Source organism: Macrosteles quadrilineatus, unplaced genomic scaffold (genome assembly GCF_028750875.1).
Source record: "Macrosteles quadrilineatus isolate MER2022 unplaced genomic scaffold, UCM_ALF_1.0 Scaffold_1__1_contigs__length_201487025, whole genome shotgun sequence".
NCBI lineage: Eukaryota > Metazoa > Arthropoda > Insecta > Hemiptera > Cicadellidae > Macrosteles > Macrosteles quadrilineatus.
In genome coordinates, this window is record NW_026542594.1 from 167,851,972 (window position 1) to 167,867,624 (window position 15,653).

The 15,653-nt window shown below is 36.9% G+C and overlaps 1 protein-coding gene across 2 annotated transcripts in view; it reads left to right on the top strand.

The window, feature by feature from the left end:
• Positions 1 to 15,653, top strand: part of LOC128989355 (Y+L amino acid transporter 2-like) — a 79,656-nt gene that overhangs the window by 13,612 nt on the left and 50,391 nt on the right. For both annotated transcript variants that reach the window (XM_054411245.1, XM_054411251.1), the window contains exons 2-3: positions 2,756 to 3,058; positions 10,438 to 10,684. In XM_054411245.1, the coding sequence (XP_054267220.1) occupies positions 2,801 to 3,058; positions 10,438 to 10,684 (505 nt within the window). In that variant the 5' untranslated portion in view covers positions 2,756 to 2,800. The remainder of the gene's footprint in view (positions 1 to 2,755; positions 3,059 to 10,437; positions 10,685 to 15,653) is intronic.

The window sequence follows — 15,653 nt, forward strand, 5'->3', positions numbered from 1 at the left end:
AAACAGTCAACAGAACCTACTGCGACTTGCAGACGCCTAGTGCACCTGCAAAGATGACAAGTTGACAATACAAGTTGCACAAATACACACTACTTGTACAGCTTTTATTTCCGAGCGTTGGATATAACATAGACAAATAGAATTAAATGCAAACCGAAAGCAGTGCTGCGGTTAGTATACGTTCTTGCGTCCACCGCTAGGAGTGCCGTGTAGTTACGTAGCACGTGCGCATTAACTACACTGCGCTCCAAGTGGTGGACGCCAGAACTTATGCTAATCGCAGAACTGCTGTCGGTCTAATAATATTTACCATTACATAGAAAATGATAGAATCGTGTGTTACACCCTATTGCATTTTTTTTAAGTACGATAGAAAACATCTACTTGCAATGTTTCAATTTGGCACAAGCTATACACAGTTAGGTAGCAGAGTAGTTTTACAGTACTCTTCTTTTCAACAGAAGGTTGCCGGTTTGATTTTTTAAAAAATCTCTGTTGAATTTTCGAAACTGGACTCTAGCTGTCCTTGATCATTAAAATTTGAATTATGGTCCCAGCCAAAGAAAAATCTGTTCTTCGATAGTAACAAAGCTACACACGGCATCTCACTTCTTACTACACTCATTATTAATTCAAACTTGGGTTGAAATGCATCCTATTGCGCCCCCGTCTTAATCTTATCAGTAACTATAATAATGCATAGTGTATGAACTTTTACATTCTTTTACTTGTAAATCTTGATCTTTATTGCAACTTTCAACAGTTCAGCTAGAACTGTCTTGTACGCTTCTTTTGGAAAAAATACTCCTACCTTCAGTCAACGCAGAATGTTAATTGTTGCAAATCAACCAATGAGAGGAAGGTTTTGTCTAAAAACACAAGGACTGTCTAGACACGATCGTCTGTGAATGTCTTGTATGCAGCATGGCGATCACGTCTGAGACGCAGACACTGAAAAACTTTCATTCACTCATTGTAACCAGTCATCAATGCCTGACCATCTATGGAAGCTAATCCACGGAATGCTTCGTATCTCATTGTCACAACAAAGTCATATTTAATTATTCTAAGGAGAAGTCGTTTTTATTACGTTCTTTCACAACACATCCAAATTCTTTCGACAAACTAAGCTTTAATAGAAAAATATTTTGATTTAGTTGAATATTGTGAATGTTATCTTTGAAAAATAACCTGAGGAGTCCTTACAACAAACGCAATAGTTCAACAACTGTTTTTGACGTTTTTCACATCATAACCTTACACTGTTACCTGAGAGCCACAGAAATTTATTAGATGATTAGATATGAGGCACATTTCAAGTTTTGGTGCGATTTTTTTTGCAAAAATAATGAAACAAAAACCTACTTAAGGAGCCTTTTAGAACTAACAAAGAACCATTTAACCTCAGTCAGTAGCAGGATGTAGTTATTTTTGTTCATCAATCGTGCTCTAAGGGATACAGCACCTTTAAAATTTTACATTGGCTTTGCTTATAGCGAGGGCTTGGAGGTCCATGCTCAAATCCCACTAACGCCCAACACTTCGTAGCTATGTAATAACGTCGTGACCCGATTCTTCGGAATCCGCCTTAAAATGTAGGCCCATCGATTTAGAAAACAAAGAACATAAGTGTTCGAGCAAGGAGAACCTTTTGTTTGGAACACTCCCTGTCCTAAAAATCCTAAAAACCATAATTGAATAAATCTTGCTGAAGCGTTGAATGAGAACACAATTATTGAACAATAGTGCTAAGAGCCATTAGACTCCTACTCATAGCCATTCATAACACACGATAACAGAGTTCGTTACAACAGGCTCTTTGTACCTGACGGTGTTGGTGAAGCTGTAGCGGTAGCGGATGTGGCACGATCGTCTTTCCCGTACGTGACTAGATCAAACCACACTGACATTGCTATCTTAGACGTATATTGTTTACGTAGTAATAGCAGACTTCATGAAAGTAGAGGAATATTAATTTTGTATTATTTTTAAACACCCTTGCCACTATTTTCCCTAACACTCTCAAACTATGTAGAAGTTGCTGCAGAAGTGTTCCTGACGAAATATACAGCAAATCAAAGTATTGCTGTCGGAATAAGCTCATGGAAATAGTCAACCCTACTGGGTCGGTCTACTGGTTACCGCAACCCATATCTAGCCAGTATCTTGTAGCATGAATACCTACAAAATGTTGGGTGGCTTACTTCTCTGTGCCTCTCTGCTCAATATTTATCAAGGAGCATAACTATAACATCTTTGATTTAAAGTTGAAATTTTGAACGAGTTTTGTTCCTGCCTACGAACCTTTGAATACACGGTTTTATCTTCACAGCTTGAAGTAGTTAATATAGTTGGTTGAAGAGGACAAAGTTCTAAAACAGCCTCAGTCCAGTAGGGTTTCAGATCATTGGACTGAAACATCGCGAAGAAGAAGAAAGTATTAGCATAGATAAATCATACTCCCTTATGGTGTTAGTACTAAAAACTACGCAATGTTTACTACGTAGTTGACAGTGCTTGAGGTCCGTTTGGCCATTCACAAAATTTAGGTGGTTTGAGTGGGGGTCCTCAACTGCCTTTTTCTCAATATTAATTTTGCAGCTGACGTTTTGGAAAACCTCAGCTGAAGAATTTTTTTGAATGTAGAAGAAAGTGGAGGGGTTGGATTTCTTCGCCTAAAACCATCTGAGTTTTGTGAATAGATTTTGGTAAAAATACCTTCGTTTTACCTCTAATATATTTTGTTTGGTTCCAGGAGGTGCGGATGAGTCGGTGACCGGTGCGTGCGCGTGTTGACAAGATGGTGCACTCCAGAAGCACCTCGGCCGAGAAGCTGAAGACCCCCGAGGAAGTTCCCTTGCAAGGGGTAGCCTCTGGGGCCGCGGAAGACGATGGAGTCTGCCTCAAGGCCAAGATGACCTTGACCAACGGTATTACTGTGATCGTCGGTAGCATCATCGGCTCCGGTATCTTCGTCAGCCCCACTGGAGTACTCAAGTACACAGGCTCTGTAAATGTGTCTCTCATAGTGTGGACCATCTCTGGACTCTTCTCCATGGTGAGTAAAAGATTGCAAGTCAATTAGGTGGCAAATCTTTGTGAAACTTTCGCTTGTTAGTAGTGTGTTGTTTCAAATCCCATTACTGGGGTTCATTTGTCAATCATAACGCTAAGGAGTAACGCAGTGGAAATGTGAGTTTAGTCAAGTAGTTGTTCGTTTAGGTAAGGTCAACTATATGTGATTTGAAGCCTTGTGGAAAAAATATAAATGTTTTGTGAAGTTTAACGGCATATTACCAGCCACTAACCTCAGAAAATCCATCCATTGTGACCCATAGAATTTTTCAGGTAGCACAAGAACTTTTCAAGCCCCAGTCATAAACTTTTCAACCTTTTATATCATTGTGTATGACAAGAACGCGACTGGCCTCTACCTTCACTTGTCTAACGAATGTTACCTACAACAAACGTCTTCAACTTTTTCCTCAACAGAACAACACTCTCCTTACCTGTTAGTGTTATTTCTTGTATGTTAATTAGCCATCCTGAGTTCTTGTAGATTATCGCAGTGCAACATGTTAAAATGGAGATGCACGTCGAAATAAATAAAAATAAATAAGTAGAACCTTTGTCTAATAGTCAATGGTAGAACCAAGAACCATGGAGGAAGTCCTTCCACCATGACCAAGAACTATACAATCTCCTATCTTTATTTGTGTGGTCTATATAGAGTTGATGGCCTAATTGAGTCAGGCACAGCTGTTGTGGCAAACCTTTTATACAGGACAGTAGGCCCTAATTTAACAGGGTTTGCTTCGCACCTAAATATAGATAACATAAAAGTTATTCAGTGTGTCGCGTGTCAGATATCTGGTGCTTTCACGGTCTATCGCGTGATGTGTGGCTCTGTTTGCGTGACACAGAGAATGTGTCGTTAAATCATGACCTCTACAACATAATAGTGGAACGTAACTTCTCTCAAAGATAATGCAGGCTACTGGAAACTGACTTGAACACCGTTAACATCCCCCATTCTAAAAAGTAGAACTATTAGGAGACAAGTGAAATTTGATTAACTATTATATCTAACATACAGCTTTTTAAGTTTTTATTCTTGTGCCTCTATCGTCACGAACCAAATCATATGCCAAAGGGTACGAAAATATAAAATGGAGAGTTGACATACATCGTGCTCTAAGCAAAGGACTACTGAACCTAATTCCAAACCTAGGGACAGTTACTATTTGAATTGAGGGCTGAAAAAATGAAACGGAAAGACTGGATTCCTTAACTTAAACATTAAAGAATATCATACCGATGTTGTTGGTGTTGTGTGATAACAAAGTAGTAGTTTTGAGTTTTGCCTTCGTGGTGGGATTCTCTAATGAACGCGATTCGCCACGGTTTTATTGTCAACTATTTTTTATTGATTCAAACATCAGTTTTCTCGTGCACAACCCTATAGTGGTCAAGTGGTTTTATGGTTAAAGCATAAAGTTCAGAAGCCTGGGTTCAATCCAGTCAATCGTCAGTGGATGTTTGGCATGATTTTAAGCAGTTTTAGTAGGCCTATCACGATAAGCTGAAGCTTCAATTTATACAACACGTAAAAGATATCTCCTATGAGAACTATATTGGCAGGGGATATCCCCTTAAAAGGAACACAGTACGATCTTTATATACACCAACTTTAATATTTTGCATGACCTTCTCCGTTGCCTATCTTCCATTACCATTCACCCTACGCCCTATTTTAAAATCGTAAAAACCTACTTCATAAAAAAACTTTTAAAAAATCGAACTCAACGCTATTTAGTACCCTTGTAACATGACCATTCCGACAACTTCCTACCACACGAAACACTGTAGCTATATGCAAACGCAAAGCCTCAATTTGGTCCTAACGACCTGTCTTGCCGGATAACGCTGTGCGAACGATCGAAAACCGGCTGTACCCCTTCATTATCACAGCCAACAGCCTCCAGCATGATGAAACCGATATCCTCAGTGAGGGTCGGTCTTTTGTACCAGCATTGCGAAACCAGACCTCAACTCTCGCATTGTCTTGGCACGCTACAGGTGACGTTGGATCAATAGGGTTTGACAACAGATCTTGGAGTCATGCAGTTTGAAAAAACAATACAAATTCAATGATTTTGACAATTTTTTTAGTTTTCTTAAGATTTGAACCTCGCCCGACACCATGGACATCTGATCGGTGCTGTGATTTTAATACAGTGAGGTTCCATTACGGATGAGTCATATTGGCAAGATAATGGTACAATAACTGCAATGATAAGATATGCAAGCAGTCTTCTTGAACCTGAAACATCTGAGAATAGAAAACATAAACATACAGTAGTACGCCCTTAGAAGATTTTAGTAGATTTGTCAACAGATCTTGGAGTCATGCAGTTTAAAAGAACAATACAAATTTAAAGATTATGAAATTTTTTTAGTTTTCTTAAGATTTGAAACTCGTCCGTCCGACACCACGGCTATCTGTGCTGCGCTGTGATTTTAACCATTACGGATAAGTCATATTGGCAAGACAATTGTAGGTACAGTAGTAACGGCAACGATAAGAACCTGCAACCTCTGGGATAGATCAAACAATAGACTAAGCAACAAATCTATGACAAAACATAAACATACCTTTTGTCATCCTTGGAACAACTAAAGCCAATTTTATTGTTAGTTCCGTCCGGTGCACTGTAGAGGTCGGGTTTTGTTTACAGTTTGTTTCTTGTTATTTCAGTCATTTAAAACCTCGACTAAGCACAATATAATCAATAATTAAAATACACAGTATATATTTGCAGTAAAGTTTACTGTATACTACCATGATAATAGATACCCCTTTTTGAAGATTTCTTTCAACGTGCCACAAAATTCTTTGGAAACCTCGGGAGGAGTTATAAATTTGCATTTTATTTACTTGCTCTCGAAGAACTTGTTGTTAAATTACTTATTTAATTAACTAAGAAAAACTATCTATAAAAATGTTTTTGTAATAGCTAGACAACCACACGTTTTTTTCTGCATTGTCACTTCATTCAAAGGACGAGTAAGGGTTATAGCACAGCCACCTCTAATACACCTGTATTAGAGGTGGACTATGGTTATAGTCTAGCATTACCTTATAAACTACTTCGACCAGTTAAACAGACCACACGCGTGTTTGCAATTCACTCTGATCTGATAGATAGATGCATATTGATTAATGACGAACTAGTATATAACATTACCTTATAAACTACTTCGACCATATCCTTTGAAAATTCTCAATTTTGAGGTTAACGAGGATACAAATCACCCGACAACCAGACCTCACGCGACGTGTTTGAAACTCACTCTGATCTGATCAATGAAGATTGGAAGGAACGATGTAGGCCTACTAGTATTAAAACATTACCTTATAAACTACGTCCACCAGATCATTAGAACATTCTCAATTTTGAGGTTAACAAGGATACAAATCAACTGACTACCAGATCTCACGCCACGCCACGTATTTGCAACTCACTCTGATCTGATCGATGAAGATTGGAAGGAACGATGTAGGCCTACTAGTATTAAAACATTACCTTATAAAATACGTCAACCAGATCATTAGAACATTCTCAATTTTGAGGTTAACAAGGATACAAATCAACTGACAACCAGATCTCACGCCACGCCACGTATTTGCAACTCACTCTGATCTGATCGATGAAGATTGGAAGGAACGATGTAGGCCTACTAGTATTAAAACATTACCTTATAAACTACGTCAACCAGATCATTAGAACATTCTCAATTTTGAGGTTAACAAGGATACAAATCAACTGACAACCAGATCTCACGCCACGCCACGTATTTGCAACTCACTCTGATCTGATCGATGAATATTGAGTAACGATGTACAAGTATCATTGACTATATAATATAGTCAATGCTAGTATATAACTTTACCTTACAAACTACTTCAACCAGATCATTAGAACATTCTCAATTTTGAGGTTAACAAGGATTCAAACCGACTGACAACCAGACCTCACGCCTCGTGTTTGTAACTCACTCTGATCTGTTCTATGAATATTGAGTAACGATGTACTAGTATCATTGACTATATAATATAGTCAATGCTAGTATATAACATTACCTTATAAACTACTTCAACCATATCATTAGAACATTCTCAATTTTGAGGTTAACAAGGATTCAAACCGACTGACAACCAGACCTGATCACGCCTCGTGTTTGTAACTCACTCTGATCTGTTCTATGAATATTGAGTAACGATGTACTAGTATCATTGACTACCCTATATAATTTAGTCAATGCTAGTATATAACATTACCTTATAAACTACTAGCTGTTGTACCCGTGCTTTGCAACGGGAAAAGAGGACACAAAATGCAAAAAAAGTTAATAGTACTGCACCCTGTTGGTAAACCTTGTAACTTTTTAATGCTATTTAATATCATAGTCTAAGAGTATGTTTTATCTATGGTCTAACCAACTTGTGTAGTTGAAACAGCTGACAAAATTCTTTTATTCCTTTTAAATATGATTACTCATAAGGTTAACATGGGAAACCCCAGAGCCACTGGGGCGGAGCCCGAAAGGACTTTTGAGATAAGAATGCGTCTATATGTTAATCGGGAATGTGAACTATCATCACACCAAATTTCAGCCCGATCCGCAGTATTTTTCGCGTTTACTTGTCACAAACATACATCCATACATCCAAACTTTCTCATTTATAATATTAGTAGGACTTCAACCAGATCATTAGAACATTCTCAATTTTGAGGTTAACAAGGATTCCAATCACCCCACGCCACGTGCTTGTTAACTGACTCTGATCTGATCGATGAAGATTGAGGAACGAGTCCTAGATTTTCTTTGCTCTCGACCTTGATGTATCGATCAGCAAGCCATTACTTAGCTTTAAACCTACACGTCGATCAGTCGGCTAACCTCTTGTCAAAGGAGTGTGTCAAATCTTTTCGCGTTATTTGATTTGACGCATTGTATAACTCACCGGTTTTTTTCTAGTATTCGTGGTATAACTCGATCTGTAAATTCAACCCGAACGATATAATAAAATGTAGCTTGATAAATGGTTATGAATGTAGCTGGTTATGAAGTTTCAATTTTTCAATTGTGAATCTGTGCTAAAGGTGATCTGAGATTATTATTACGATTAGATCAAAAGAGCTTTAGTGTTTCCATTGGGGCGTATATTTTTCTGACAACTTAAAGGTCGCAAATTTATCTCAGTAGTTGTATATATTATATATGTGTGTGCATATACAGTATAACGTTGCTAATAAAATACAGTTGTATTTCCAAATCACACAATTTATGCTTCAATTGCTTAATTGAAAAATAGCAATGAATTGTTATCATACTAATATTATAAATGTGAAAATTTGAGTGTTTGTTTGTTTGTTGTTGTTCAATCACGCATTAACTGCTGGTCGGATTGTGTTGAAATTTGGTATGATGATAGCTCACATTCCCGATTAACATATAGACATATTCTTACCTCAAAAATCCTTTCGGGCTCCGCCCCAGCGGCTCTAGAGTTTCCCATGTTTGTATTATGAGTATTCATATTGAAAAGGAATTAAATAATTTTGCCAGCTGTTTCAACTAGGCCTATTCAATTTGTTTCTATGATATTCAATAGCATTAAAAGGCTATTTTCTCAAAACGTATCCTCTCTCATTGCAAATGCAAAGCATGAGTATTTAACGACAATAATGTATACCAACCCCGTACGAAGGACGGGTACTCAGCTAGTCTACATATAAAGCCCAAAGTACCCATGAACTTTTTAGAAAACTACAAGTCACACTCGCATAAACCACATACTTAAAATGTTCGTCATGACGAGAAATCATTTTTGTTCCAATTCAAGTTTTAACCTTGTACAGTTTTAAAATGTTAATTTTTTCTTGTGTTTCCCAATGGAACATCGGTATCAACGCTCTCCTATTTTTGTCTGGTTCAGTAACGTCGTTAAATTACAGGTTTCGGATAATCGAAATTTCGGATAATTGACCTGCGTGTAACTGACTTTCTAATGTCCACCATTTCGCCTTCCTTCTCCTTGGGGAAGGGTCTTCTGATAGTACGAACATTTCGGAAGATTTAACATTGTGAAATCTTTATCCCAGCTTGGGCTTATGAATCTGCTAACGACATAACAGAATTACACTATTTGTATGCTTCATGCACTCAAAACGCCCCTTTTGTTTTTAAGTCTTCCATTAGCATACCCGCTTATAACATTTTGTGAAGTTTGAAAACCAAAAAATTTTATTTGTGATAGGTAAACGTCTTTATAGGAGTTTGTATTAAGGTAATTAGTTTGTATTTAAAGGATTGTGAAAGTCAGTTTTAGTTCAGTGAAATTTTACTTTTGCAGCCAAAACCAGAGATCAGAGAAAATTAAATTTAAATACTGATCTTTAACAATGCAGTTGCAGCTTTTGACAACTCAGAACATGTTGAAATTGTAGAATACCAGCTTTATGGTAACCTCTAATTGCTTAGAGCAACTATTATAGTTTCGCCACTGAGCCAGTTGGTGCCATCTCATATCTGTATAAGAACTAACTATTGCAGTAATCCTCTTATGAAGACCTTAAAAAACGCCGAAAAATCGAAACAGTACAAGTAGACCACCTTAGTATGTGTATGAAACTGTCAGGAATATTGATGTTAAATGATTAACGATCAGTTTTGTAAACCCCAAACAAAAACAGTGTAAGTCCTCAGCAGCAATTGAATGCTGAGATTCGATACCTTATTATTTCAAAAGAAAATGTCTTGTGGATGTCATTATTAAGAACAGTAGTGACCTATATAGAAAACATGTTTTGACACGTCACCATTTGTTTCTAAAAAGTTTGTAGAACTATCCAACTTTAGCTGCTTCTTCATGAGCCTCTGAATAGAGTGCACAATCATTATACAATAGACCTATCACACATTTATTGTACAGGTTGGGGCCTAGGGGCCTACTGCTACGCTGAGCTGGGCTGCATGATCTCCAAGAGTGGTGCGGACTACGCCTACATCATGGAGACATTCGGGTCCTTCATGGCGCTCATGAGACTCTGAATTGAATGCATGAGACTCTGAATTGAGTGCATGAGACTCTGAATTGAGTGCATGATCATCATACAATAGACCTATCACACATTTATTGTACAGGTTGGGGCCTACTGCTACGCTGAGCTGGGCTGCATGATCTCCAAGAGTGGTGCGGACTACGCCTACATCATGGAGACATTCGGGTCCTTCATGGCGCTCATGAGACTCTGAATTGAATGCATGAGACTCTGAATTGAATGCATGAGACTCTGAATTGAGTGCATGAGACTCTGAATTGAGTGCATGATCATCATACAATAGACCTATCACACATTTATTGTACAGGTTGGGGCCTACTGCTACGCTGAGCTGGGCTGCATGATCTCCAAGAGTGGTGCGGACTACGCCTACATCATGGAGACGTTCGGACCCTTCATGGCGTTCATGAGACTCTGGATTGAGTGCATGATCGTCCGTCCGTGCTCGCTAGCCATCGTAGCCCTCACCTTCAGCGTCTACATCCTCAAGCCTTTCTTCCCAGAATGCAACCCACCGGACGAGAGCGTGAGGATGTTGGCTGTCTGCTGTATAAGTGAGTTCAAAACCTTCATTAAAATATTTTAAATACAGGAATTTTCGTACATACAGTAGAGATTTTTCCTCGCCGAAAAGACTTACTTCCTTTTTAAGAAGTAAAAATTTCTTAGTTGAGCTCTGAATGATCTTGTGGCCACGAAATTATCAATTGTTAAGTGCATTTGGTGATTTTATAGCGGTACTCAGGCCGGGGCACGTCCTGGAGTCTGTGGCAGTAATTATCGCCAGAACTGCACGACCTTAGACTAGCTCCACTTACAACAGATTGATTCGTTCGATTTATTTGCCTTTTGAAACATGCAAGCGAAACAGTGTTTGGAGAGAGTGTCCGAGTTATTGCTTAATCGCTCACAAATTATTCAACAAATGAGTAATAATCGTTTCTCTTACAACTATCCTAAGGACAAGGAACAAAATTACATGATATTAAAAAAAAAAAAAAAAAATACTTTTTTATTTTGTAATCATGCAACGTCTAGAGCTGTTTAAAGTTTTATTACCCTGAAGTATTTTGATAATAGAATATCTTCTTTTTTCTTCTGTGACGACGAAAGCAGAAGAATAATGGCATAACAAGGATTGTCTATAAAACATCTACAATGTTAGAAGATTTTATGTTTTAGAAATGAGAAGGGAACGAAGAACGAATGTGTAGCCGGATGAGAAAATTCCTTGCAATTTTGTAATTGAGAGCACTGTGTCTGGATGTAAACTTGCCACTCCTCAGATCGTTGTATGGTTCCAAATGTATCTGAAGATTTAAACCTTGCGTTAACCTATCGTTGTTTTTCGTGAACATAGATGTATTACAAAACTATATCACCTGCTCAATCAGATAAAGATAGCTTGAGAGGTGAACGTGAATCACCTGAACACGAGTCCTGAGAAATGTTTGCAGGTATTTGACATTGTGAAACTAACATGGCTGACTTGTGATTATACTTTGAAAATAATGTTAAAAAAATCCTATCTTGGTTATTTAAAAGGTTACCCAGGTTAATGTCTCACACTACTTTACTCTTACCCTGCATTCAGCTTAAAATATATACACAAAATTGCGTCTTTGTCTTAATTAAGTGATGTAACATTTTAAATTATATTTTAAGATTACTTTCGTTCTTAGAAGGGCATTAGGTTTAAGTGTAGTTAGTTCTAATGACGGGTACATAACCATAATGTTAGAATGTCTGCCCCCGCCCCACCCCGATCCATTGTAGGAGGGGGAATGGATCGATGGTACAGGGGAAGCTGCGACCTTCATCCCCCTCGTTTTACCCCTCTCCCCCATTCCACAACCATTACGTCCGTATCCTACCTTCTAACTCAATAATCAGCATGACGACCACGTGGTTTTCTCGTGGAAATGCAGATTGAACCACGTGGGCAGTATATTAAATTATCGTTGCATTCGAAACTTTAATCGTAATATTCATTCTCAAAACGTAAAAAGCATTCTCAGGAGAGGTACAAATGCGACATCACAGCAGCCCATAGCGAAGATGAGACAAACACACACAAATTGACACAACAATAATATAGTTTAAAAGATACATATATTGAAGATACTTAATGGATACTGTAGCGTGTTAAGCATATATCCTTCAACGCTTTATTTTCTTTATGATACTGCTGAGGTTTGAAGTATGTTTCCGACCCGGTTCGTCACAAACAAAACCAGAACCTCATCAGTGGTTTATTGAGGGCGTTTTTATTTTTCATTTCGTGTTATTAATTACACTTTAGAGCATATACTTATTCGCAAGCTAATGATTGTTATCTGATGTTTTAGCCTAAATATGAAGCGTAAAATGTAAAATCAACCCGTAAGTAATGAAAATATTTTATCAATTTCTCCGCCCTTGAACGTTACCAACACAAAACGCGCATCGTAACAGGCCTCAAAAACGTGTCCAAGAACTTTACGTTCAAAATTTAAATCAATTGTAACTATGAATAATTATGTAAATTCGTTTAAGCAGCTATTTTCCGAAGAAAAAAGTTTGCTAGTATTTCTATTAGTATGCACATTTTCAGAAATCTTCCTTAAATCTGGTTTTCAATCAGCTGACTTTATTTTAAACAGTTTACCCTTAAGTACATCAAGTAAATAAACAAATCCACAAAACATAACACGATGTAAACAAAATTTTAATAAAATGGGAGAAACGCAAAGTAAAAACGCAGTCGAGGAAAACCCTCCAGTTTACATACAAGAAGACGTTATAACCCGGCTGGAGCACCAAGTCACCATGGAGCAGCAGAAGAAATCTGAAGAGGATCCGAGGAAATACTGCATGAAAAACCCCGACGCAAAAGTTTACCTGTTGGACGGTGAGAGCACGAAAGAGGATGAGCTGGCGAAGAATAAAACCTACTGGAAGAAGAGAGTAGACGATGCACGAGAGCTTCAGGATAACATAAAAAAGGTGATTCAGTTAGAAAGAGACCAAGGGTTCAAGGATGTGCAAGCCACGCTGACATCTTCGACGGCCGAAGAGAAGGAAAACCCCTGCAAAGATAACCTGAGTGCTGTATCAGCCTGTTACAAGGAAAACTCCAAGGAGCCTCTGGTATGCGACGGGGACGTGAAGAAGTTCATCACCTGCGTCAAAACCGCGAAAATGGAAGTGCTGACGTCAAAGAAAGAAGAGGACGTTAAGTGAACATTTTTTTCTCACATCTCAAAATATGTTTCGATTGTTTCCAAATTATTAAATAAAGCTGAAATACTTTAATGTTAGTGAGTTTGAGGGGATTTGTTCTTGCTTGGTTTGTACATTTACAGTATTAGGCTATATGACTGAATTGATACCACATTTTGATTTTCACTATAAAGGAAAAATGCCAAATTTGACAATATATAAATAGTTTAGATTTTAATGACAAATTTTCTAATTAACATTTTTTGTATGATTTCTATTCTATTTAATTCTTACTTATGTTTTTTCTCTCATCAATAATAATTGGAGAAAATTATATTCACCACCCAAAATAGGCCTAGCAAACATTGTTCTATGTAGGAGCCGTATTGTTTAGTTCCATTCATTAATACATGGTATAATTGTTTGACCCAATACAATTTAGTATTAAAAATAAACATAGGCTATACTATCAGAAATAAATGTACAACGAAGGAAAAATAATTGATTTATTTATTGTATTTACTTAAATAGTTAGCGCCTTTATAAACTACGACGCAACACCGTGTATGTTCAACCATGCACACTGCATACTATAGTTTGCAGGGGTTAGCTAGTAAGTCAAATAAACTGTTAGCAATAGACGTTTTATCGGTTCAACATTCATTGGATAAAAAAAAACAATTTTTTGTTGTAACCTTAATCCGCATTACTATAAGTTTACTACTGTATAATATGTAAGTTGATGGTCGAAACCTTATCGTTTTTGAAGCAAACCTGCACTGAGCTCGATAAACTAAGTAGAAATAAACTCAAAAAAATAAATTTTGTTTTATGAATCTGTTTTCGTTTTCCTAACCGTACCATTTAAGTGAGTCCCATGGAAAAATAGAAGATGATATCTTCAAATTGGTTTATTTGAGCCATTTCAGAAACAGACAATAAGTAGATATTATGTTAAATTGTCTTAAATAAAATAAGAAACCTTGATTCTAGATTCCAAATGTTTAATATACACACAAATGTATAATTAAGAAACGCCTTAAACGAATTAATTGACTGTACAAATCTCCAACTGATGAGTAGTTAAATTGGATCACGTATAAAATAAAAATAGTGAAAAACGCTAATCCAATTTACCAACGCCCAGTTGATTGCTAGCAAACGATTGGATTTTACGGGTTCTCTGTTGTTACAAACAACAAGATTTATTTGTATGGAAATCAGCTGTTTTATTGACGTCCGTTACTTGCGAAGTATTTTGCTGTAAATGTTTCACCATTGCATTGTCAACATATGTTATCCTTGCCTTATTATTTGTTATTCAGTATAGTTTGAAATATGTTCAGTTTTTTTAGCGAATTTCCCTATAGGGAAGTAGCTATTACCGTAGGTGGCACGGTAAGACCTAGACCCGGGACCGATTTACTTTTTCATTTTGATGTCCCCAGAGGCCAAAAACACCATTCGTTCAAATTTTTATATATGTATATATATATAGACATATATATATATATACGTCCGTGAACGCGAAAACTTGAGTAATTTTTGTCCGATTTTGATGAAATTTGGTTTAAAGGTGTAAAGCGGGATAAACTTGAATGAGTTCGCGAACCAGCATGATCGGACCATGGGAACGGGGCTTTACGGGGGGTTTTATGGGGTAAAAATTGGTTTTTCTCACTTTTGACCCTCAAAACACAAATTTTCCCAATTACTCTTTAGACCTTTTTAAAGAGCTTAAAAAAACAAATACTAAAAGTATTTTTGTTCGGTTAATAGTAACGGAGAAAATTTAAAAAATTGTAAAGTTAAAATTCCCATGTTATTCTTATGGAGAATATTGTCAAATGTTGTAGTTTGCTTGTTTATGGATATATTTTGTATTTTGATCAAATTTATTTATTTTGTACTAAGCTATCAATATTTTACAAAAAAAACACACTTTATTAGTTTCCTTGTAGCAGCAAACCTAGGTACTCGTTAAACCTAATGTTATTAAAATATATTTAATTGAAAATCAATTAAGACAAATGGAAATTCGCTTAGTCGGCAGGTTTGCTGCGGCGGGGGTATTTTATAATCTAGTCAAACGGTAAACTATATTTGAGTGTTATTTCGTAAGAATCCTTGTAAAATGTATAAAGTCAGAAGAACATTACAACCACTGTAGTAATTTTCAAAGGCTGGAAATGCTTAAAATCTGTAATATACAGTTGAATTTTTTTAGCTGGAAGCAGTTATGGTGTGGTGGAATATCTTTGAAGATGAACCTATTTGGCTGTAGTGCGATCATGTGTTAATATGTGTCAAATTTTGAGGTTA